This window comes from Chelonia mydas, chromosome 5 (genome assembly GCF_015237465.2).
Source record: "Chelonia mydas isolate rCheMyd1 chromosome 5, rCheMyd1.pri.v2, whole genome shotgun sequence".
Classification (NCBI taxonomy): domain Eukaryota; kingdom Metazoa; phylum Chordata; order Testudines; family Cheloniidae; genus Chelonia; species Chelonia mydas.
In genome coordinates, this window is record NC_051245.2 from 125,391,540 (window position 1) to 125,414,857 (window position 23,318).

General features: G+C 41.9%; 1 protein-coding gene across 1 annotated transcript in view; it reads right to left on the minus strand.

Moving 5' to 3' along the window:
* DGKQ (diacylglycerol kinase theta) overlaps nucleotides 1-23,318 on the minus strand; it is a 180,324-nt gene that overhangs the window by 41,939 nt on the left and 115,067 nt on the right. The window contains 6 exon segments of the mRNA XM_007056846.4: nucleotides 684-834; nucleotides 1,145-1,206; nucleotides 3,480-3,534; nucleotides 13,031-13,121; nucleotides 14,117-14,340; nucleotides 15,858-15,958. Of these exon segments, the coding sequence (XP_007056908.3) occupies nucleotides 684-834; nucleotides 1,145-1,206; nucleotides 3,480-3,534; nucleotides 13,031-13,121; nucleotides 14,117-14,340; nucleotides 15,858-15,958 (684 nt within the window).

Sequence of the window (23,318 nt, forward strand, 5' to 3'; positions counted from 1 at the left end):
TGACAGGTACCGTTAATGTATCTGTTAACGTCACTAAATTTACCTTCTTAAAGGAAGTTAAATCCCAAGTAGTATTCTTGGGGAACGAATAATATAATCTTACATATTCTTTGATTAAAAAAAAAAAACCTGACTTTCAGCTGGTTACTTTCAGAGAGAATGCACTCATTTAGAATTCACCTGTGTTGTTTAAACAGAAAGTAATAGTACTTTTAGAAAAATGGCTAAAAAGGTCAGTGTAACCAAGAATATATAAAGGCGACCGAAATGCCTTACTAACTATCCTATTAAACAAAAAGCAAGCTGTCACATACATTTTTATTTCTTACACAGAACCGTCAGCATGTTAAGATACATAGAGCCCTGCGCAGATACAAAATTTGTATCCGCATCATAGCCGCAAAAATGACCCGCAGATATAAAGTGGATATCTTTATATGTGGATTTGCAGAGCTCTAAAGATAAAACCAGAGGGAAAATGTCACTATTTCAGATAAAATGTAACAAGAAAAAAAAAATGGTGATCTTTGCAAGACAACATTTGCCAACAAAGAGGTCACAAACATACATAAGCAAAATTGGAAGAGAAGGAACACAATTTTATTATAGCATGTTATTCTATACATAGGAATAGACAGTGAAATCAAGGATTTGTAGTCCAAAGATAACACTATTTGACTTACTTTTGATAGCTAAGTCATCCTTGAGGATGTTAGTGTATTCTTCAGCAGAGAGTTGAGGTGGCAAGCCACCCACAAACAAATTTACCCGCACGACAGATTTACTGTTTTCTACAATGTAAAATCTTGTTTGAGTCATCTGACGTATTGAAGTCTAGAATAAAGAAATCAGAACTAATCATGCTACAACACGTTATATAGCAGGAGAAAACACACAATGTCATAAAAAAAAAATCGATGTAGCTCTGAAGCAATGCCAGTCACAACCAGAACTTTGTGCTCGGAAAGAATGACAAATTACAAAACCTTATGCTCCAAAACCTGACTGTTCTGTTTTTGAGCCTATATAGAAGCTGCAGCTCCTCAGTTTAATGAAAATTAAAATTACCCAGAAATTGAGAAAAAAAATTCCCCCAACTGATCAGAAAGCACAAATCAGATTGATTATTTCTTTATTTGTTTACCTTTCTTATGTCTTTAAGTCTGCTAAGGATCATCTCCTGGTCATCCAGCACCATTCGCTGCACTAGAGAAATAAAAGCAATGATAGCGTTTTTCTTTAAAAAGTCTGAATTATTGCATAACTCAAATAAAAAGCAAAAGCAAATAAAAATGACTATTTTAGGGAAATTAATGCCTTGACCTATGTTTTACCACTTTCTTTAATATTAAATACAAGTAGAAATATGAAAACACAAGCTACAACCCATATTCAGCAGCAAAACTCTGAAGAGGCTTTAAATTGCACTACTGTTAATTTGCACAAAGCTTTTAAGTACCCTTCTGGACCCACACCCTTAAAATATATATTTATTTTAAGGATAGTAACATTTTGCAGCAGATGATTGGGAAAAACATGATTCATCCTGACAGATAAAGAAGAAAACACTAACCACGACATTTTAATACATTACCATTGTGGCAAACAGATGTACGGGTTATGCATGACCCTAAACAATAGCCCTTTTGCTCTACTGCTGCAAAACCAAATCATCAGCAAAAGGAACATACCAAACATAAACCCCATTCCCAGGGCTCTGTGATGAAATAATTTGACGAAGTCTTTGATTTTTTGATTAAATAATTCATTATGGTTATAAAGGAAACAAGGGAAGGTTACAATCACATGTTAAAACTCTACTTAAGTATTTCTATGGCTTACATCACAAGAGTATTCGAGTGCTTCACACGCTTTAATTTATCCTGCCACTGTACAGATTGGGAACTGGAATACAGAGTGTGAGAAACACCTTGGGCAAGTCACTTAGGGTCCGTCTCCACTGAAAATAAAAGGTGTGTTTCAAACTCTGGTTCGCTAACTCTGGTAATACAGCAGTAAAGACAGCACCCCCACTTCTAACTCGGGTTAAAAGCATGAGTTCAACCCCAGCTTTGCTGCTGTATCTCTATGCAGCAAAGCGACGCATGGGCTGGCTTCTCCGAGCTTGCTTGACTCCAGCTAGTGCAACTAGTGAGAGCAGTGAAGACAGTGAATTGTGGGCTTCAGCTCAGGCTAGTGAGCCAAGTGCATAGCCAGGGTCCATGCCGGGCTGGTACTACATGCACTGAAGCCAGCACTGGGATGTCTTCACTACTATTGCTAGCTACCCACACAAGCTGGATTCAAGATAGCTTGGGTAGGCTAGGCCATGCGCAGCTCTGTAGACCTAACCCTAGGGGATTTAACTCAAGCTGCTAACCTGAATGCTGTGTCTTCCCTGCTACTTTAATCCACATTAAGAACACCTTTTTTTGCAGTGTAGACACATCCTTAGCTCCTTGCTCAACCACAGAGTTCCTGCAGGACTGGGCTGAACCCAGATCGAGAGTCCCAGTCTAGCCTCTTCACCACCAGGCCGTCCCTTCAACCAGAGCAACACAGCCGCTACAGGGACCCGAGCATCCGGCCCTACGTGTTCCTGAAAGGTGCTTTGATATCCCTGAACTCAGATTCTTGTTTTATTCATGGAATAGATACAGCAGCACCAAAAAGCTTCTCTGCACTGGCCTGTGTGTGATCTGCTTTAATAACAAAAAGTTATTGACCCCCAATTAAATAACAGCTGCCATCAAAGGGTATCTTCCAAAAAAAACAGTCCTTTTCATCAGTGGGTAAGTATGCATCAGAAAACTAGACAGCTAGGTGAAATTTCTCATGCAAATAATTTTTTCCACTGCAAAAATGCAGATTGGTGTCAACCAAAACAATTAACAAATTCAGGTCAGTTTTGGCAAATGGTTTCAGTCAAATAAAAATTTTCAGTAACTTCTAAACAGTTTGTTTCAGCATTTCTGAAATATGTTTCAACTTTTTGTTTTGGAATTTCACTATTTTCTTTAAAAAAATTAAAGCCTTCAAAAACAAAACTTTCAACCCAAAACTATTTTTTCGACTTTTGCTTTTCTTCGGGGGGAAGGGAAAAAAAACAAAACAAAACTCCGTTTTGGTTCAACTTGAACTGATTTCTGCCCTCCCCCCCCGTGATTTTTTGGTTTGGCCACTAACCTGAAAAATCTCATATTTGCACATCTCTTCAGAAAACACAACCTTGACATATGCTTTCTTTTAGTACAAAGAAGGAAGAGTAAAGTACTAAACAAAAAATCTATGGTGACAATTTAAAAAAAAAAGCATTTCTGATTCAATATTTCATCATTTTTCAGCATAATTATACACCAAGTATCTATCAGTTATTGAGGGATCAACTGTAAAAATTAAATATGGATGTATTAAAATTAAAATACGTAAATGCATACTACAGGACTCAACTATGGAAAAGCAAATAACTCTTGATTTACCTTGCTTACTGCCCATAAGTACTTCTAGAAGTTTGAAATTCTGGAGGCATTCCGTCTGCCAAGAGAACACATTTAGATGTACATTGTAATAGGTAATACATTTGCCATAGTTTTGTATTCTTTTAGTAGTTACATTATAATATTAACAGGCACAAGAAAATTAAATACCTTAAATTAAATTGAGACACAAGCTGGGTGAGGCAATATCTTTTACTGGACCGCTTCTTTTGGTGGAAGAGGGAAGCTTTCAAGCTCCACGGAGCTCTTCTTCGGGTCAAAGCCTCAAGAAGAGCTCTGTGGAGCTCAAAAGTTTGTCTTTTTCCACCAACAGAAGAAAACCACAATGGAAGATACTGAATTGTACTTTTCCTTCTCTAGAAAAACCTTCCCTTTCCGTTTCCATTGTCTCTCCCACACAAAGCCTCAAACTTCCCCATTTCTTAGTTAACCAACGCAACCCATAAATCAACTGGAGAGAGAGCTGCTGAACAGCACAGTTAACTCTCCCCGCTCAGAAGCTGGTGGGCCTATTAACGCATATCCACACAGATGATCTTGCCAAAGGGAGCAGAATGGGGAATGGAACACAGCTCTCACAAATGGCAATGAAAACACTGGCCTATCAGGCCAACCAGTGGAAGTAGACTTCACTAACAAGGTATATTAATTATCTAACAGCTATTGACACCACAGATCCATACTCTTGGGAGCAAAACACTACTGCATGAACATGGGACTGTTTAAAGTCTTGACACATTAGGACGGGGGAGGAGGAGGAATCTTATCTACATACCCCTTAGCCCTTGCCTAGAATCATTCATTCAGAATAGAAGAGAAACACCCCATACTACTCACTTCAGACACACACACCAGAATGGGCAGCTAAAAACCTGAATATCAGATTAAAATAGCTGGTATCCTTACTATTAAAGAATTTAATAATATGATTGTCCAACACTGCCCTAGATACATCTGCTACACGGGACTGGTGAAAGCATACATTCAGTGTTACCATTACTCTAGTGGAATAGTTCATGAGACTTTGGGGACATGATACCTTTCTAACAGGTCTTGACTAGGAAGTGACAAAATCCCTAACTAAAATCCCTAGGTTCACTTTTTTTATTAATTGAGGCTGAGGGCATTTGGAATCTCTCAAAGAAAGACTTCAACATCCACAAGCTTTGGATAATCATCGATCACCAGTTGATGTACAAATGTATCTGCTCTGCTGGATATGAGAAACATTGTACAGGAGGACCTTTCACATAAGTCAGAATTCCCCCTGCTAAGATGTTAGACATTCCTGCCCATGGAAACCTATATGCCACACGTACATAGTGTTTCAAAGTAGCCAAAACCAAGAGCTATGTAGAGAGCTATCTCAGAGGATGCATTACTGTGAATTCCCCACAGTTTCATCAACTCCAGGGTATGTGATAGCAGCTGCTAACCAGAGAACTACACACTACTGTGAAGGAATTGAGCTTTTGGAAAAACTAGTAAAGCTGTCAGAATTTTCATTCTAGCTCCAGGACTGCATATTTCCACCAAATAATCATTGAAATGTTGGGCTGGAACGGACCTTGAAAAGTCATCTAGTCCAGCCCCCTGCACAGAGGCAGGACCAAGTAAAGCTAGACCATCCCTGACAAGTGTTTGTCGAAACTGTTCTTAAAAACCTCCAGTGACTTCTTTAAAACACAGCAACACTGTGGGGAAATAGGGAATTACACTTTGAGAAGATGTCAATTGCACACCAAGTCCTTACTAGGACAGATCTGATAAAAAAGACAAGAGGGACAGGGAAGCAGATGCAGCATTGAAGTCGCTGGGCCAACAATTCAATCTCTCAGGGGAAAGAGATTACACATTTTAGTCACACCATCATCGGTTCTATACTAGAAGAGATGTAACGTTAATCTCTAAATCCTTAATGAAGCAGACAAGATTTGCAGAAACTGGCAATATTATATGGTCAGATCATGAACCAGTGGGAGTAATATTTGATAGCTGGGATGGACAATCAGCAAAAGATAGTTACACTCTCTAATTAAATATGGGCTACTTTTGCGGCCGATAAAAATCTCTATACCTCAGATACTCCAGGCTCTGAAGTTATTTGGAAATATCCTGAAGTAGCAGGCTTGCCAAAGATAAGCAAAATTGTTAAAGAAACTTTAGATTAAAAAAACAACAAAAGAAGAAATCCTAGAGGCAACAGAAAGTAAGAAAAGTGCTAAAACTCTAGGACCCAATGGCTCTCCAGCTGAATTTTACAAGATATTTGAGGAGGTATTCGTGGGTCTCTTGAGAAGCACCTAGGGGAAGAACTTCCAGAAACTATGAAAGAAGCTTCTGTGATGGTTCTCCCTAACAATGGAAAAGACTTTACCTTCTGCACTTCCTATACTGCCATATCACTGTTAAAAGATACAATTCCCTTGTTATCATTAGACAGAGAAAGCTTTTAATAGAATAGAATGGAACATTTTGTTTCACATCCTGTCCCAAATGGACTTTGGCCTCCAGTTCCTTTAATGGATAATGCTCTTCACACCAGCCCAAAAGCAGCTTTGCGAGTTAATGGGGTTAAATCCCCGCTTTCAATTACACAGAGGGACTAGGCAGGGATGTCCATTGTCTCCTTTACTTTTTGCACTGGCTATCAAGCCTTTTGCCCAGAGGATAAGGGAGAATGGATCGATCACAGGAATAAATTTTGCAGGACCACATCAGAAAACAGCACAGTGTAAACACTGTTAGCCTACCAGAATTTTACATACATCCTTTAGCAAAGGCTATTCTATGGGTTTGGAACAGAACTAGAGGTAAAATAATTTCATTTCCCTCGCCAACACCACCCATTGCAAATAATCCAGATCTTAACCCAAATAGCGAACACAGAGAGCTTCAAACATTGAGCACGCTATGGAATACACCCAGTTGGCCAGCTATTTGTTAAAGCAACTCTTAACTTATTTAGAGATCAAAACTAACTTCAACTGGCCCCCTCTCCCTGGTACCAGTACTTTCAAGTCAGGCATTATGGTTCTTAACTGTCTAGTTTATACAGAAAGCGAACTTTAATAGATGTGATAGCAACTGGACAATTAGGAAACAAAAAAATTATAACGGACTTATATCAATCTTTGTAAACAGCGTAATCTGTTTACAAAGTTGTAATCTGCTGGCAATGCCCCTACTTATACATCCCAAAGTACCATTGGCCTTCGTGGCAACAAGGGCACACTGTTGACTCATATCCAGCTTCTCGTCCACTGTAACCCCTAGGTCCTTTTCTGCAGAACAGCTGCCGAGCCATTTGGTCCCTAGTCTGTAGCGGTGCATGGGATTCTTCCGTCCTAAGTGCAGGACTCTGCACTTGTCCTTGTTGAACCTCATCAGATTTCTTTTGGCCCAATCCACTAATTTGTCTAGGGCCCTCTGTATCCTATCCCTACCCTCCAGCATATCTACCTCTCTTCCCAGTTTAGTGTCATCTGCAAACTTGCTGAGGGTGCAATCCACGCCATCCTCCAGATCATTTATGAAGATATTGAACAAAAACGGCCCGAGGACTGACCCTTGGGGCACTCTACTTGATACCGGCTGCCAACTAGACATGGAGCCATTGAGCACTACCCGTTGAGCCCGACAATCTAGCCAACTTTCTATCCACCTTAGAGTCCATTCATCCAGCCCATACTTCTTTAACTTGCTGGCAAGAATACTGTGGGAGACCATGTCAAAAGCTTTGCTAAAGTCAAGGAACAACACATCCACTGCTTTCCCCTCATCCACAGAGCCAGTTATCTCTTCATAGAAGGCAATTAGATTAGTCAGGCATGACTTGCCCTTGGTGAATCCATGTTGACTGTTCCTGATCACTTTCCTCTCCTCTAAGTGCTTCAGAATTGATTCCTTGAGGAACTGCTCCATGATTTTTCCAGGGACTGAGGTGGGGCTGTCTGGCCTGTAGTTCCCAGGATCCTCCTTCTTCCCTTTTTTAAAGATGGGCACTACATTAGCCTTTTTCCAGTCGTCCGGGACTTCCCCCGATCGCCATGAGTTTTCAAAGATAATGGCCAATGGCTCTACAATCACATCCACCAACTTCTTTAGTACTCTCGGATGCAGCGCATCCGGCCCCGTGGACTTGTGCTCGTCCAGCTTTTCTAAATAGTCCCGAACACTTCTTTCTCCACAGGGGGCTGGTCACCTCCTCCCCATACTGTGCACCCCAGTACAGTAATCTGGGAGCTGACCTTGTTCGTGAAGAAAGAGGCAAAAAAAGCATTGAGTACATTAGCTTTTTCCACATCCTCTGTCACTAGGTTGCCTCCCTCATTCAGTAAGGGGCCCACACTTTCCTTGACTTTCTTCTTGTTGCTAACATACCTGAAGAAACCCTTCTTGTTACTCTTAACATCTCCTGCTAGCTGCAACTCCAGGTGTGATTGGGCCTTCCTGATTTCACTCCTGCATGCCCGAGCAATATTTTTATACTCATCCCTGGTCATTTGTCCAATCTTCCGCTTCTTGTGAGCTTCTTTTTTGTGTTTAAGATCAGCAAGGATTTCACTGTGAAGCCAAGCTGGTCGCCTGCCATATTTACTATTCTTTCTCCACATCGGGGTGGTTTGTCCTTGCAACCTGCATAAGGATTCTTTAAAATACAGCCAGCTCTCCTGGACTTCTTTCCCCCTCAAGTTTCAGAGTAACAGCCGTGTTAGTCTGTATTCGCAAAAAGAAAAGGAGGACTTGTGGCACCTTAGAGACTAACCAATTTATTGGAGCGTGAGCTTTCGTGAGCTACAGCTCACTTCATCGGATGCATACTGTGGAAATCGCAGAAGACATTATATACACAGACACCATGAAACAATACCTCCTCCCACCCCACTCTCCTGCTGGTAATAGCTTATCTAAAGTGATCATCAAGTTGGGCCATTTCCAGCACAAATCCAGGTTTTCTCATCCTCCGCCCTCCCACAAACAAACTCACTCTCTTGCTGGTAATAGCCCATCCAAAGTGACCACTGTCTTCACAATGTGTATGATAATCAAGGTGGGCCATTTCCTGCAGAAATCCAGGTTCTCTCACCCCCTCACCCCCCTCCAAAAAACACACACACAAACTCACTCTCCTGCTGGTAATAGCCTATCCAAAGTGACCACTCTCCTTACAACCTGCATGAAAATCAAAGTGGGCCATTTCCAGCACAAATCCAGGTTTTCTCACTCCCCCACCCCCATACTCACACAAACTCACTCTCCTGCTGGTAATGGCTCATCCGAAGTGACCACTCCCCCTACAATGTGCATGATAATCAAGGTGGGCCATTTCCAGCACAATGTGCATGATAATCAAAGGTGGGCCATTTCCAGCACAAATCCAGGTTTTCTCACCCCCCCCCCCCCCCCAAACTCACTCTCCTGCTGGCAATAGCTCATCCAAACTGACCACTCTCCCCACACTGTGCATGACAATCAAGGTGGGCCACTTCCAGCATAAATCCAAGTTTAACCAGAACGTCTGGGGCGGGGGAAGAAAAAACAAGGGGAAATAGGCTACCTTGCATAATGACTTAGCCACTCCCAGTCTCTATTTAAGCCTAAATTAATAGTATCCAATTTGCAAATGAATTCCAATTCAGCAGCTTCTCGCTGGACTCTGGATTTGAAGTTTTTTTGTTGTAAGATAGCGACCTTCATGTCTCTGATTGCGTGACCAGAGAGATTGAAGTGTTCTCCGACTGGTTTATGAATGTTATAATTCTTGACATCTGATTTGTGTCCATTTATTCTTTTACGTAGAGACTGTCCAGTTTGACCAATGTACATGGCAGAGGGGCATTGCTGGCACATGATGGCATATATCACATTGGTGGATGTGCAGGTGAACGAGCCTCTGATAGTGTGGCTGATGTTATTAGGCCCTGTGATGGTGTCCCCTGAATAGATATGTGGGCACAGTTGGCAACGGGCTTTGTTGCAAGGATAGGTTCCTGGGTTAGTGGTTCTGTTGTGTGGTATGTGGTTGTTGGTGAGTATTCGCTTCAGGTTGGGGGGTTGTCTGTAGGCAAGGACTGGCCTTTCTCCCAAGATTTGTGAGAGTGTTGGGTCATCCTTCAGGATAGGTTGTAGATCCTTAATAATGCGTTGGAGGGGTTTTAGTTGGGGGCTGAAGGTGACAGCTAGTGGCGTTCTGTTATTTTCTTTGTTAGGCCTGTCCTGTAGTAGGTGACTTCTGGGAACTCTTCTGGCTCTATCAATCTGTTTCTTCACTTCCGCAGGTGGGTATTGTAGTTGTAAGAATGCTTGATAGAGATCTTGTAGGTGTTTGTCTCTGTCTGAGGGATTGGAGCAAATGCAGTTGTATCGCAGAGCTTGGCTGTAGACGATGGATCGTGTGGTGTGGTCAGGGTGAAAGCTGGAGGCATGTAGGTAGGAATAGCGGTCAGTAGGTTTCCGGTATAGGGTGGTGTTTATGTGACCATCGCTTATTAGCACTGTAGTGTCCAGGAAGTGGATCTCTTGTGTGGACTGGACCAGGCTGAGGTTGATGGTGGGATGGAAATTGTTGAAATCATGGTGGAATTCCTCAAGGGCTTCTTTTCCATGGGTCCAGATGATGAAGATGTCATCAATATAGTGCAAGTAGAGTAGGGGCGTTAGGGGACGAGAGCTGAGGAAGCGTTGTTCTAAATCAGCCATAAAAATGTTGGCATACTGTGGGGCCATGCGGGTACCCATAGCAGTGCCGCTGATCTGAAGGTATACATTGTCCCCAAATGTAAAATAGTTATGGGTAAGGACAAAGTCACAAAGTTCAGCCACCAGGTTAGCCGTGACATTATCGGGGATAGTGTTCTTGACGGCTTGTAGTCCATCTTTGTGTGGAATGTTGGTGTAGAGGGCTTCTACATCCATTGTGGCCAGGATGGTGTTATCAGGAAGATCACCGATGGATTGTAGTTTCCTCAGGAAGTCAGTGGTATCTCGAAGGTAGCTGGGAGTGCTGGTAGCGTAGGGCCTGAGGAGGGAGTCTACATAGCCAGACAATCCTGCTGTCAGGGTGCCAATGCCTGAGATGATGGGGCGCCCAGGATTTCCAGGTTTATGGATCTTGGGTAGTAGATAGAATATCCCAGGTCGGGGTTCCAGGGGTGTGTCTGTGCGGATTTGATCTTGTGCTTTTTCAGGAAGTTTCTTGAGCAAATGCTGTAGTTGCTTTTGGTAACTCTCAGTGGGATCATAGGGTAATGGCTTGTAGAAAGTGGTCTTGGAGAGCTGCCGAGCAGCCTCTTGTTCATATTCCGACCTATTCATGATGACAACAGCACCTCCTTTGTCAGCCTTTTTGATTATGATGTCAGAGTTGTTTCTGAGGCTGTGGATGGCATTGTGTTCCGCACGGCTGAGGTTATGGGGCAAGTGATGCTGCTTTTCCACAATTTCAGCCCGTGCATGTCGGCGGAAGCACTCTATGTAGAAGTCCAGTCTGCTGTTTCGACCTTCAGGAGGAGTCCACCTAGAATCCTTCTTTTTGTAATGTTGGTCGGGAGGCCTCTGTGGATTAGTATGTTGTTCAGAGGTATTTTGGAAATATTCCTTGAGTCGGAGACGTCGAAAATAGGATTCTAGGTCACCACAGAACTGTATCATGTTCGTGGGGGTGGAGGGGCAGAAGGAGAGGCCCCGAGATAGGACAGCTGCTTCTGCTGGGCTGAGAGTATAGTTGGATAGATTAACAATATTGCTGGGTGGGTTGAGGGAACCATTGCTGTGGCCCATGTTTCATGGTGTCTGTGTATATAATGTCTTCTGCGATTTCCACAGTATGCATCCGATGAAGTGAGCTGTAGCTCACGAAAGCTCATGCTCAAATAAATTGGTTAGTCTCTAAGGTGCCACAAGTCCTCCTTTTCTTTTTCCCCCTCAAGTTATTCTCCTAGGGGATCCTGCCCATTAGTTCCCTGAGGGAGTCAAAGTCTGCTTTTCTGAAGTCCAGGGTCCGTATTCTGCTGCTCTCCTTTCTTCCCTGTGTCAGGATCCTGAACTTGACCATCTCATGGTCACTGCCTCCCAGGTTCCCATCCACTTTAGCTTCCCCTACTAATTCTTCCCGGTTTGTGAGCAGCAGGTCAAGAAGAGCTCTGCCCCTAGTTAGTTCCTTCAGCACCTGCACCAGGAAATTGTCCCCTACACTTTCCAAAAACTTCCTGGATTGTCTGTGCACCGCTGTATTCCTTTCCCAGCAGACATCAGGGTGATTGAAGTCTCCCATGAGAACCAGGGCTTGCGATCTAGTAACTTCCGTGAGTTGCCGGAAGAAAGCCTCGTCCACCTCATCCCCCTGTCCGGTTGTCTATAGCAGACTCCCACCACGACTTCACCCTTGTTGCTCACACTTCTAAACTTAATCCAGAGACTCTCAGGTTTTTCTGCAGTTTCATACTGGAGCTCTGAGCAGTCATACTACTCCCTTACATACAATGCAACTCCCCCCCTTTTCTGCCCTGCCTATCCTCTTGGGTTGAATGTGCTGCAGACAGAGCATCGCGAAGTACAGCAGCACTCAACAAACAGCTATTATGGGCAGCCATGCTGGGAAGTCTGCTGGACAAGAGTTGCACCTTTGAAAGCCTGGTCTCTTCAACTTCAGGTCTGCTATGGAACCAGTAATGGGAATCAAACAGCTCTCTCTAAACGATACTAAAAATAAAACTTGACTTAACAGTTAACTTATCCTAAGTCTAACACAAACTATGCAACAGTAAACTAAGGCACCACGGTCTTCTAAGTGAAGGAGCTGGCTCCAAAGGAACCCAATAGGTGTACGTCCATCTGTTGCTGTGGATGGAAGATGCTAAGGCAGCTGAGGGTATTGCATCCCATTTTATCATCTTGCCCTTGGCACGTTCAGGAATGCAGATGGGAGGGACAGGAGAGATGCATGAGTGCGCCAACAGGCCCTGCTATGAGAAGGTTCCACCATGTGACCTGCACTAGCCAGCACATCCCACGAGCTGGACAATGCAGAAGACACCTCAAACAAGAATGCAAGGTTTTCTCCAGTTCCAGCAGGACTCAGTCTTGCGTATCAGCCTGATTTCAATATTCAAGAGATACACAAGCAGAAAAGACGTATGCTCTAGATTGAGAATTCTCCTCTTTGCATGTGTAAATTTGCTTGGCCCGTAAGAAATGGACGAAGTTTTCAGTATAGAGCTATTCGGTCTGTTGTATTATTCAGTGCGGTAGCCGTGTCAGAAAGCTTGTCTCTCTCACCAAAAGAAGTTGGTCCAATAAAAGATATTACCCTACCCACCTTGTTTGTCTGTTTTATTATGTTCAGGTAATGTTTTACCCCCAATTTTGGCACTATGCAAGGCAGGAGTTATCATTCGCTGAGCATTAAGACTATTTAGTACAGGGAAAGTCATACATAAATTTTTTGTAAAGTATGCTTTTTCTTTTGAATGAACTGTTAGGATAGTTCATACAAGGCACAAAGAAATGGTTATGAGCTTTATATCGCTTACCTGCCGTCCTAATTGCAGGAGAACTTCTTTAATTATTGTCTCGGTGGTGCTTTCCTTATCTATTCGTAGAGAGATATATGCCATTCCCACTCTAGACAAAAAAAAATCTTTAAAATTAAAATCACTTATGCAGTTGGATTAGCTCAGGAAATTGTACCAGGATCCGAAGAGCTTCCCTCTAAGATCCCAGTTACAATTCAGCCCCATTCAGTAAAAAACTTGTTACCAGCTTATAAAATTCAGCTGTCCACAAGCCTCAGTCCCACTCACATTGGACAGGTGGGAACCCACTATCCCGGAGACCAGTCATTGAAGCCTCAATACTGCTGGTGACTTCACACATGTAGGCCTGTATGAAGGCCCACTGAAACCCATGGGCCTCTGTCTGTGCAGCCTCACTTGCAGGACCGTGGAGTAAAGTTTTTGTCAATACAATTGGGACCAAGTTGGCAATCTCAGCAGTAAGGACAGATACACAACTCATGAAACAATTCGGGAACCTTTGGAATGAAAGGTGCAATTATAAAATGAAAGTGACTATAAACTGATCAGTCTTATTTCACTGTGGAGGGTGCATAAAATGCAAAACAGTTTCAGTAGTAAAAAACAAGTAAGGTTTAAAAAAAACCTATTTTAATCATCTAACCTATTACTAACATGGAAAAGAATGTAACATACATACCTTTATCTTAATGTTCCCTTTAAAAATATGAAGTTCTCACAAGAAAGCTTCTGCTCATCATTTGTATATGGATACAATTTGCTTAAAAAGTTATGTCTCCTTGGATTAATATGTGCTACAACTAAACAAAGATGCCCGATCATGCACAGGCACCTGTTGACTCTTAAACATGCATGACTGGGGGCTAAATCATGTAACAGTTAATGTCAGAGTCTAGAAATGAAGAAAACTGAAAGCTAAAAAAATAAATATCTGTTACACCAACAGAGATCCTTGAAAGGTAGTGGATTTTGTCCTCCTTTTCCCTCATGCAACTTTAAAGACTGCAACACATTTTCCTGGCCACAACAGAAGGCAAAATTGTCTGAGCAGAGTAACCTTGCAAAAAGAAGGAAAGCACTCACTTCAGCCAACCAGGATAAATTCTTATTATTTCGTGATCCTTAGATTTGGCTCTGATGATCCAAGCTTCGGGAACCGCCTCTCTGAACACTGGACCTGGGTTGGTTTCTTCAGTGGCATCATTCCTGTTGATGATGTCATCAGAAAACAAGGTCTGCTGAGAAAATGTCTGGAGCTCATAGTGCTGTTGATCATCATTTACGTAGTATGCCCTCAGCGCTGCCTCCTACAACACCACAGAAAATAGAGTGATTTGCCCTCCTCTGAAAATGTGCACTGATGTATGGTTGGGACACAGTTATGAAATTCAGTCAGTTCACTTATTCTAAAAGAGTCTCTTAAAGGAACATAAAAACAGCTGATAGGCCACTATAGAAAATAAGCATATAGTTTCGCAATGAAGTTTTAGTGATATAAAACACAAGAGGAAATTTCTCACCAGAATCCCAATATATAGCTTTTGATGGTGCCTGGAGTATTTTTGTCTAGCTATTGATTTATCATTTTAATATAAATGTAGTGAGATGCAATAGAGACACAGCTTCAGGATTCACTCTTGTACGGAGAGGTAAGTTGTACTTCTCTGTGCTGTGGGGCATACAGCTGCCTGCCTTTCATCCAGGTTTAAATCAAAGAGACCACTTTAAGCCCTGGATGCGCTAATCATCCCTGCTTCATAGCCACTCCGTTCCCCAGGTCCACATCACCCTCTTTGGGGCTCTCCTGGCCAGGTAAAGACACTCCACCTGCAGCAGAGGGAACTTTGTAGCCTTCCTGTGCCATTACAGCCCAGTTCCAAAACTGGAGACCCTCTATCACAGCCTGCATCACCTTCAGCCACCACAGACCCTGGAGCGAATATGTCCCAGGATGGCACTTTTTGTGGACTAGGAATTTTTTTTAATTTGGGAGAAGACAACAGCCAAAATAATTATGCTTGAAAAATACCAAGCAATCCTAAATAGCAAACATTTTTTGCACTGCATATTATCTTTAGATGTGGATCATCAACAGTAATTTTCAAAATTTCAGTTAATTTTGAGCACATTATCAATGCAGAAGAGGGTATATAATAACAGTTATTTATTGACTGAAGCTGAAAAACATTGGTAATATTCTATATAGGTTCCTACCCTGCATCTATCAGAGTGCTTTTAAGAGTGAACACAGGAAGAGCTCCTATCATTCTGTCTTTTCCCTCATTCGGCAGAGTGTTGGGTTTTTATTCAACAGCAATTTTAGTACGCCTCGTTTGATAAACAGAAAAATGGATATAACCAGCAGTCTTGAAAGATCGTTTGTTTCATGTACGTGTAACCTTCTGATGACTTTCCAGACCGAAGTTAAAATAATTAAATACTATATATTTAGAGAGAAGAATAGGGAGCTTGTTAGCAACCCTGGTAAACCAGCCAATATCCCAGCTATCACTAAAACCACATTTGAATGTTCGACAGGATAGGTGAGTTACAGCTTAACACATAACGGTTGCTGCATACATCTATGAAGTCTCTGCAGTCTGCACATCTAACCTCAGTACTGCATAAAATGGTCGGAAGTACCAGGAATATCAACAGTGCTAGATAGAACCAAATTATGTTCTAATATTCTAGCTAGGGTACAAGCAGGTTTTGTCATCGTCATTGTGAGATGCATTACATTTGTAAATCATTATATGTTGGGATAGCTGGAAGCCAACATAATCTATCAGACAAAAACGTTATCCATTTGAGAGTCTCTTACCACAACCTCTTCACTTTTTGCAATCCTTGGAACGGAAATCAGTCGAAATTGATTGCGTTTTACTGCATCATTACCATCAAATATCTTTAATGTTTGTTTACCTAAAGAAAACAAATATTTATGTTACAACAACAACATTTAATATATTCATGTCACAATAAGAAGTGCGTACGCAACTAGTGGACAATGCAACTTACAAAAATCTGTTTTTAACCAGTTTTAAAGAGTAACATTTATTTGCATTTTCTTAAGTTTACTTTTATTTTCCTGCTGTTAGGCTAAAATGTAACTTAACAAGAGGAAAATGAACTAAAAATTTCTTTCAAATGGCAATTTCACCATCAGTTTTCATCCAAGTGTTTTGTCCACGATTTTCTAATTATTTCCCCCTTAATTTCTAATCTTTATCAATTCAGCAACATGGAACCCAAAACAACAGACTGATGCGTCAGAACAGTTGTGGCAAGTCTGATGACTATGATTTGGAGAACAAAACATTGTTTAAAATAACCATTATCTACAAGCCAATTACATGTCAAAGGGAAAATTTAAAATTGCCCCACAAATTTTTAAAAATTAAATGTTTTCCTGATCTGCATTATATTTTAAATCTAAAATCTTCAATAAAACTGCAACAAATCATGAACTATAAGTAGACAGCAAACTAATACCTCCCAAATAGTGACGAATCAAGGCTTTTGGGTTCAGCCCTCCACAAAATGGAGGTAGTAGTGGAATCTGGTACACTCCACTGAACATTTTTTTAAAATATTAGTTAATTACACAAATTTAAAACAAATTCTAACTCTGCACACAAATCTTACAGAACGTTTGGGGGTTTTTTAAGCCGGTGTAAGACCACCAATCCAACAGAGTCATCTTGCCACCTGCAACATGGGGGTCAAATTTGTTTCATTAATAAGGGGCTACAATCTGAGGAACACCTTTCACCCTTCTGATCCCATTACTACAGAAGAGGTGTGGGGAGTAGGGGGGTAGTTATATTTAGTCCCCTCCACAGTCTCCAATGAACAGAGAAGTCCAGCAATATATCACGGCTGTTACCCAGTTTCCTGCACAAAAGACAAACCGTTTTTGCTCTAGAGGTGTGATTAACAGTTTGAACTCTAGGTCACTCTTCACTGGCAACGTTGGGAGCGTTCTCAAACAAATCCGATGTCGTAACCAATCCCTCCTCATGCATTCAGCACACACTGATATGGTCACAAACCCAGCACAACCTTTAAGGAATGTGGGCAAATACCTTTTACCATTAAACTAATAAAAGCCTGAAAGATAATCCTTTTTGTACCTTGATATGAGGCATGTGAAGAATGAATCCTGAGCTCAACAGAAATAAATGTATGTGCACTTAGTTATGCTGGTTTGCAACTTCTTCCCTCACTTGGAATTAGTTCAGAGTATGACAGCAAGGACTCAAGGGGTTTTGCCCGCAAATAATCTTGATATCTATGTTCCATTTATTGTGTTAACCCATCAGAATTTCCAACAAAAAGAGGACAGCAGATGAGATGGGTGGACATGGACGAGTAAAATGAAAAACTAGCTACTGCAAAAACAAGGTATAGAAGCACAGAAACCTATAGAGATATCCAGCCCAACTGATCTCTTCAATCAGACACCCAGACACTACAATGATGGGCAAACCATCAACACCGACAATAAATACGCAGCCAGGGAACTTCAATATCTTGCTGCAAGCTTTCAGAGCCATCTGAGACATGGAAACAGCATCTCCGATGGATCATCTCTGGTTCTACTATATATTCTGTCACCACAATTAACAGGCCTGGCTTGGAACAAATGGTCCGTACCAAATTACGCTCATAACGAACAGAATCTTTCCAAACAAAAGGCCTATATTTCTATGGCCCTTGCCCTTGGCCTATTGTCCTGCAATAGGAAGTGCAAGACTTCTATTTCCTTTCCACTTTTCTTAAGAGGTAAAGCCCACACATTGTAAGGGTACTGACAGAGATTTGGGGTGGGGAAGAGGGCAGGAAGGTATTTGTTAGTTTTCCCCCTCCTCTATGATTTTTCTTCTCCATTGCCTCTCCCACCCCCATCATAACACAAAAGTTATGGCCTGTTAAGGTACTGCCAGTGTCTTTTGGGCATGACTCCCAGAATTGTATAACTTCATATCTGCAGGTGAAGGCGTCCAGGCGGCACTATGAACAAGTTCCACTCAGTGTGGAAGTGATAAGCAATACGGACGTAAGTCTGGTTCTCAGGCCCAGCAACTCACTCTCTTCTGGTATTCATGATGGCAATATTGTACAAAATGGGTGTGAGAGCCAAGATCTTGTCTATATTACATTTTTACAAGGTATGTGTTATAACCACGAGCTTTTATGCACAAGTAGCTGTAAGTGTCCTGTTTATTCTCCTCGTTACAACAGTGGCTACAACGGCTATGAAAGAAACCAGACGTGGAGATAAAAATTCTCCAACTCTGTGTGATGACAAGCAAGGAGAGCTGGGCTGTATTAAACAGCAGGGACGCTAGCCTTGCACAGAAGGCTCCCATGAGGTGGGGGGGAGGAGGGGGAGTGGGATGCTTTAGTTTGTTGAAAAGTGTTTACTTCAATTGGCCGTTTACTCAACACTTTCTTCTTCAGGGTCACCCTGCTACTTCCCCCTCACTCATGCTACTTCCATCATGTAGATCTTCCCTCTTGCCATACTATGGCAGTATGGATGCTGCTCCTTTTGCGGCCCATCAATGTTGCCCTGAGCATTGGTCCTTCAGGAGCTGAGCACAGGACACAGGCAGGAGCTTGTGACCTAAGGCTCTGAACTGTGATTCACCACAACCAGATCACCATGCCAGCAGCTCAGGGGGAAAGACCCATTTTAAAGTAGAGCTCCAAACTCCCCCAAACACAAGCACCCAAGGGCTTCTACTGTACACTCTGCAGCACGTACAAGAGGAACATTTAATTACTCAGCAGGAGCTTAGTCAAAGCAGCTGTCAGGAGTAATTAAAGATCACTACAATATGAGACAATACAATAAGTGCTCAAATTTTGCCTCTGTTACATGGATGTTTTACAACCACCCTAAGCTACTGTACACCACGCATCATCACTACTGTGTTCTGATTTTCCGTGACAAGGGAGAAATGTATTGAATTTATTTTAGGGTTTTTGGATACCATGGAGATCGGTCCTGTTCTGAAGCAGGGTGGGCAGGGCATAGATAGATGGCTCTGCACTGCTTAAGGCTGTAGTAAGACTGATGAAAGGGTAAAGATGTCAAGGTTAGGAAATGCCTTCTTCAACTAAAGGATTCCCATTATTCACCATAAGCCTGAAGAAGTCTCTCCCTGGGGGGAAAAGGGAAGAAAGAGGAGAAGAAAACCTTTTAGCAATCACAGTACTGAAAATTCTGCAGCCAAAGGCTGTATCCGTAGTCCCCTGTTCAAGTGCTGTCACCTCTATAGTGCTTTTCACTTCAGCCTTTTCCACTGCATCCAAATAGTATGTAACGTGATCTAGAACAAAAAGGCTTCAGCTACATTTAAAGCCACTGCTAGGGAGGAAATGGGTACAAGTTAACGTAGCAAATAAGGGGTGGAAAGGCGGGTGCTTACAGAAGGAAAAAAGAGTAACTATAACACTCAACTCAAAGACATCTTGAACCAACCTACCAATTCAGCCATCTGCATTACAAACAACGCTTACAGAAGCGGCAGCGAGAGCTACACCTTCCCGGTCTCCACCTTCCCTGATTTTGCCGAAAATTTCATTCCTGTCTATTGCCACAGTGGAATGAACTTTGGAAGCAGACCTCAAGTTTCTTCTTTCCTATAGGAATGCTTTAAAAATGGGTATCTAAAGAGCAATTTTATAGAAGCCTCACAGTGCCTAAGATCGTTTTAAGAAACACACGATCTAGATATAGTCTATTGACTGACAACATTAAGAGAGCCCAAATTCTTTTTCCAGAAGCTGGCTTGGGGATATAATGATAGGTGGTAAAGATTGGAAGTGTCCTCAGATAAATGGAAATCCTTATGTATTTATTTGGCATAATCCATTTTAAAAGGTCTGTTGAGAGTCTGGTATTACAATCTGATGAAAGACTGTGTCTGCTTTACTTCACTTCAGCTGCTGGGAATGAACTCATGCAAGGCCACTTAACTAAGAGTATGCAGAATGCCCTGTGATCTAATAAGAACTAGAATGTCTGTCCAGATTCAAGTCAGCACAGTGAAGTTCTTTCAACAGCACTTTTTTTTTTTTAAATGTTACACTTTTTAGAGTAGGACATACAATTTTTTTTATTTATTTATTTATTTTGGTGGTAATGACTGTATTCTAAGAGAAAGATTTGTATGTGATTACACAACTCTTCCCCTAGATTGACCATCAGGTCCACTTTCTGAAATGAACCCCACACTTTTCATTCTGATGCTAATGCTCAAAGCAGTCGTTATTAAAATTAGTCCTCTAGGTATGACACTCCTTCTTTGGTCAGCATCTTATTACCACAACTCGTCATTTGTACAAATATTTCTATTCTGATCTGTGTGTAAACCCACCACAAAGGGGTCATTATATAAATAATGGCAGGTTTCAGAGTAGCAGCCGTGTTAGTCTGTATTCACAAAAAGAAAAGGAGTACTTGTGGCACCTTAGAGACTAACAAATTTATTTGAGCACAAGCTTTCATGAGCTACAGCTCACTTCATCGGATGCATTCAGTGGAAAATACAGTGGGGAGATTTATATACACAGAGAACTTGAAACAATGGGTGTTACCATACACACTGTAACGAGAGGGATCACTTAAGATGAGCTAATACCAGCAGGAGAGCGGGGTGGGGGGAGAAAACCTTTTGTAGTGATAATCAAGGTGGGCCATTTCCAGCAGTTGACAAGAATATCCGAGGAACAGTGGGGTGGGGGGGTAATAAACATGGGGAAATAGTTTTACTTTGTGTAATGACCCATCCACTCCCAGTCTCTATTCAAACCTAAGTTAACAGCAACCACACACCACACTAACCCAGGAACCTATCCTTGCAACAAAGCCTGTTGCCAACTGTGTCCACATATCTATTCAGGGGACACCATCATAGGGCCTAATCACATCAGCCACACTATCAGAGGCTCGTTCACCTGCACATCTACCAATGTGATATATGCCATCATGTGCCAGCAATGCCCCTCTGCCATGTACATTGGTCAAACTGGACAGTCTCTACGTAAAAGAATAAATGGACACATATCAGATATCAAGAATTATAACATTCATAAACTAGTCGGAGAACACTTCAATCTCTCTGGTCACTCGATTACAGACCTAAAAGTCGCAATACTACAACAAAAAGACTTCAAAAACAGACTCCAATGAGAGACTGCTGAATTGGAATTAATTTGCAAACTGGATACAATTAATTTAGGCTTGAATAGAGACTGGGAGTGGATGGGTCATTACACAAAGTAAAACTATTTCCCCTTGTTTACCCCCCCCCCACTGTTCCTCAGACATTCTTGTCAACTGCTGGAAATGGCCCACCTTGATTATCACTACAAAAGGTTCTCTCCCTCCCCCCGCTCCCCTGCTGGTATTAGCTCATCTTAAGTGATCACTCTCCTTACAGCGTGTAAGATAACACCCATTGTTTCACGTTCTCAGTGTATATAAATCTCCCCACTGTATTTTCCACTGAATGCATCTGATGAAGTGAGCTGTAGCTCACGAAAGCTTATGCTCAAATAAATTTGTTAGCCTCTAAGGTGCCACAAGTACTACTCCTTTTCTTATTATATAAATAATTTGCATACAACTTGTCTGACTTCTTTTCTTTTGGAAAAGATATTTAAATATTTGTAATTTATGTTAGATAAGGCTCTATTTATGTTAGTAGCCTCTCCAATTCTCATTGTTAAAGGAAAAGGCCAGGGAGATCAACTGTGAAATGAAGTTGGCATATAGCTTAACCTAAAAGCTTCCTCTTTCTACTATGTAACTAACTATAAGATGATTTCTGATAAGAGTTATCAACTGATGTATCATGCAAATGACTCCTTGCAACAGATTTTTTTTACCTCCTCGAGTCTTTAGGCCTCAAGTCGTCTCTTCTTACAACTAAATCATAGTTTCACCTTCTGAAAGGGGCTTTTATCTTTCCCATCATTGGGTTCTTTCACAGCTGTTCAATTTATAGAGCAAAACTGGTTTGGTTTTGTTGTTTTTTAAGCAGGAGGCTACTGCATGGTCAATGTTAGGTACTTGTTTACCAAACCATGAAACCTGATTCAGAAACACCGAGTTTCTTTGGGGACAGGATATGTAATACTTGGTGAAACCAAAACAGATTTCCTCATATTCTGAGAGTTTTGTGGATAGGGAGAGCCTTTTTACTTTTTTCTTACTTTTCAAAAATCTTAAGCACAGCTTGAAAAATATATCTATCAATGATGAGTGGGAAGCTTTTCCCTGGCAAGAACAGGAGCCTAATCCGACAGTATCAGCAGAATTTAAGGTTTTGAAAAATAAGAAAATCTTCCAAATCTGAACGGAGTGCAAACCAACTGCAGTGCTGTCTTCCTTACCCTGGCTGCTCCCTTACCTGGATTTCTACTGCTCTCAGCTGCCCCAAGCAGCAGCAAGGAGAAATTAGCAAGACTCTGGTCAGTTTCATTGCTGCCATTCAAAACCCAGTTGGGCAGCTATGAACCTGACAAGAATCATGTAAATGTCATGCTGTTGTTCCTTCGAAAAACCAACCTCTTTCCCCATGTCATCCTGGTTCTCTGAATATATCACTGGTCGTTTCATCAGTACTGGGGTCTCACCTTCTTACCATGAGACAGGCTGAAACTTCAGCTCTAAGGGATTTTGGGACCACAAGGCTGTGAAAGCTGCCAGCCTTTCACACAGTGGCTGCATGCTCACCCTGAGCCTTAACAGCTGTTCATGGAACTTTTTCACACATCTGCCATGAGCTCCACTGCAGATTCCAACCACAGCAGCATCTGATCCACTTTCCTCTGTTCACCTCTAGCTTCAGGGGACACGGATCATAGGCTTTGAATCCATCTGAGCAGTGCCCCAGAGGAATAAGCTGCACCCATGACTACCTGTGAAGCACTGTAATGAGCTCAAATGTCTTCTTCGAAAAAGACTGGACTTGTCTGTGGAGCAGAGTGAAACCCCACCTTTGAGACCTATTCTCTCCTTTGCCACTCTGGAAAGTGCAGCACCCACTCACAGATCCTCAGTAAACACCTCCGTTTCTCTGTCAACAGATTCAGCACTTGCCCAAGCAGGGTGCAGAGCCAGCTGATCCGGGCATGTCCACTCTCACATCACAATGTCCTACCCCATGACCTGGAGGTTGGGGACCACCGGACAAACAGGCTGCAGTCTTGATGGGCAACAGATGGGGGCAAAGGCCCACTTTGCCCCTTGTTTCTTGGATATGAT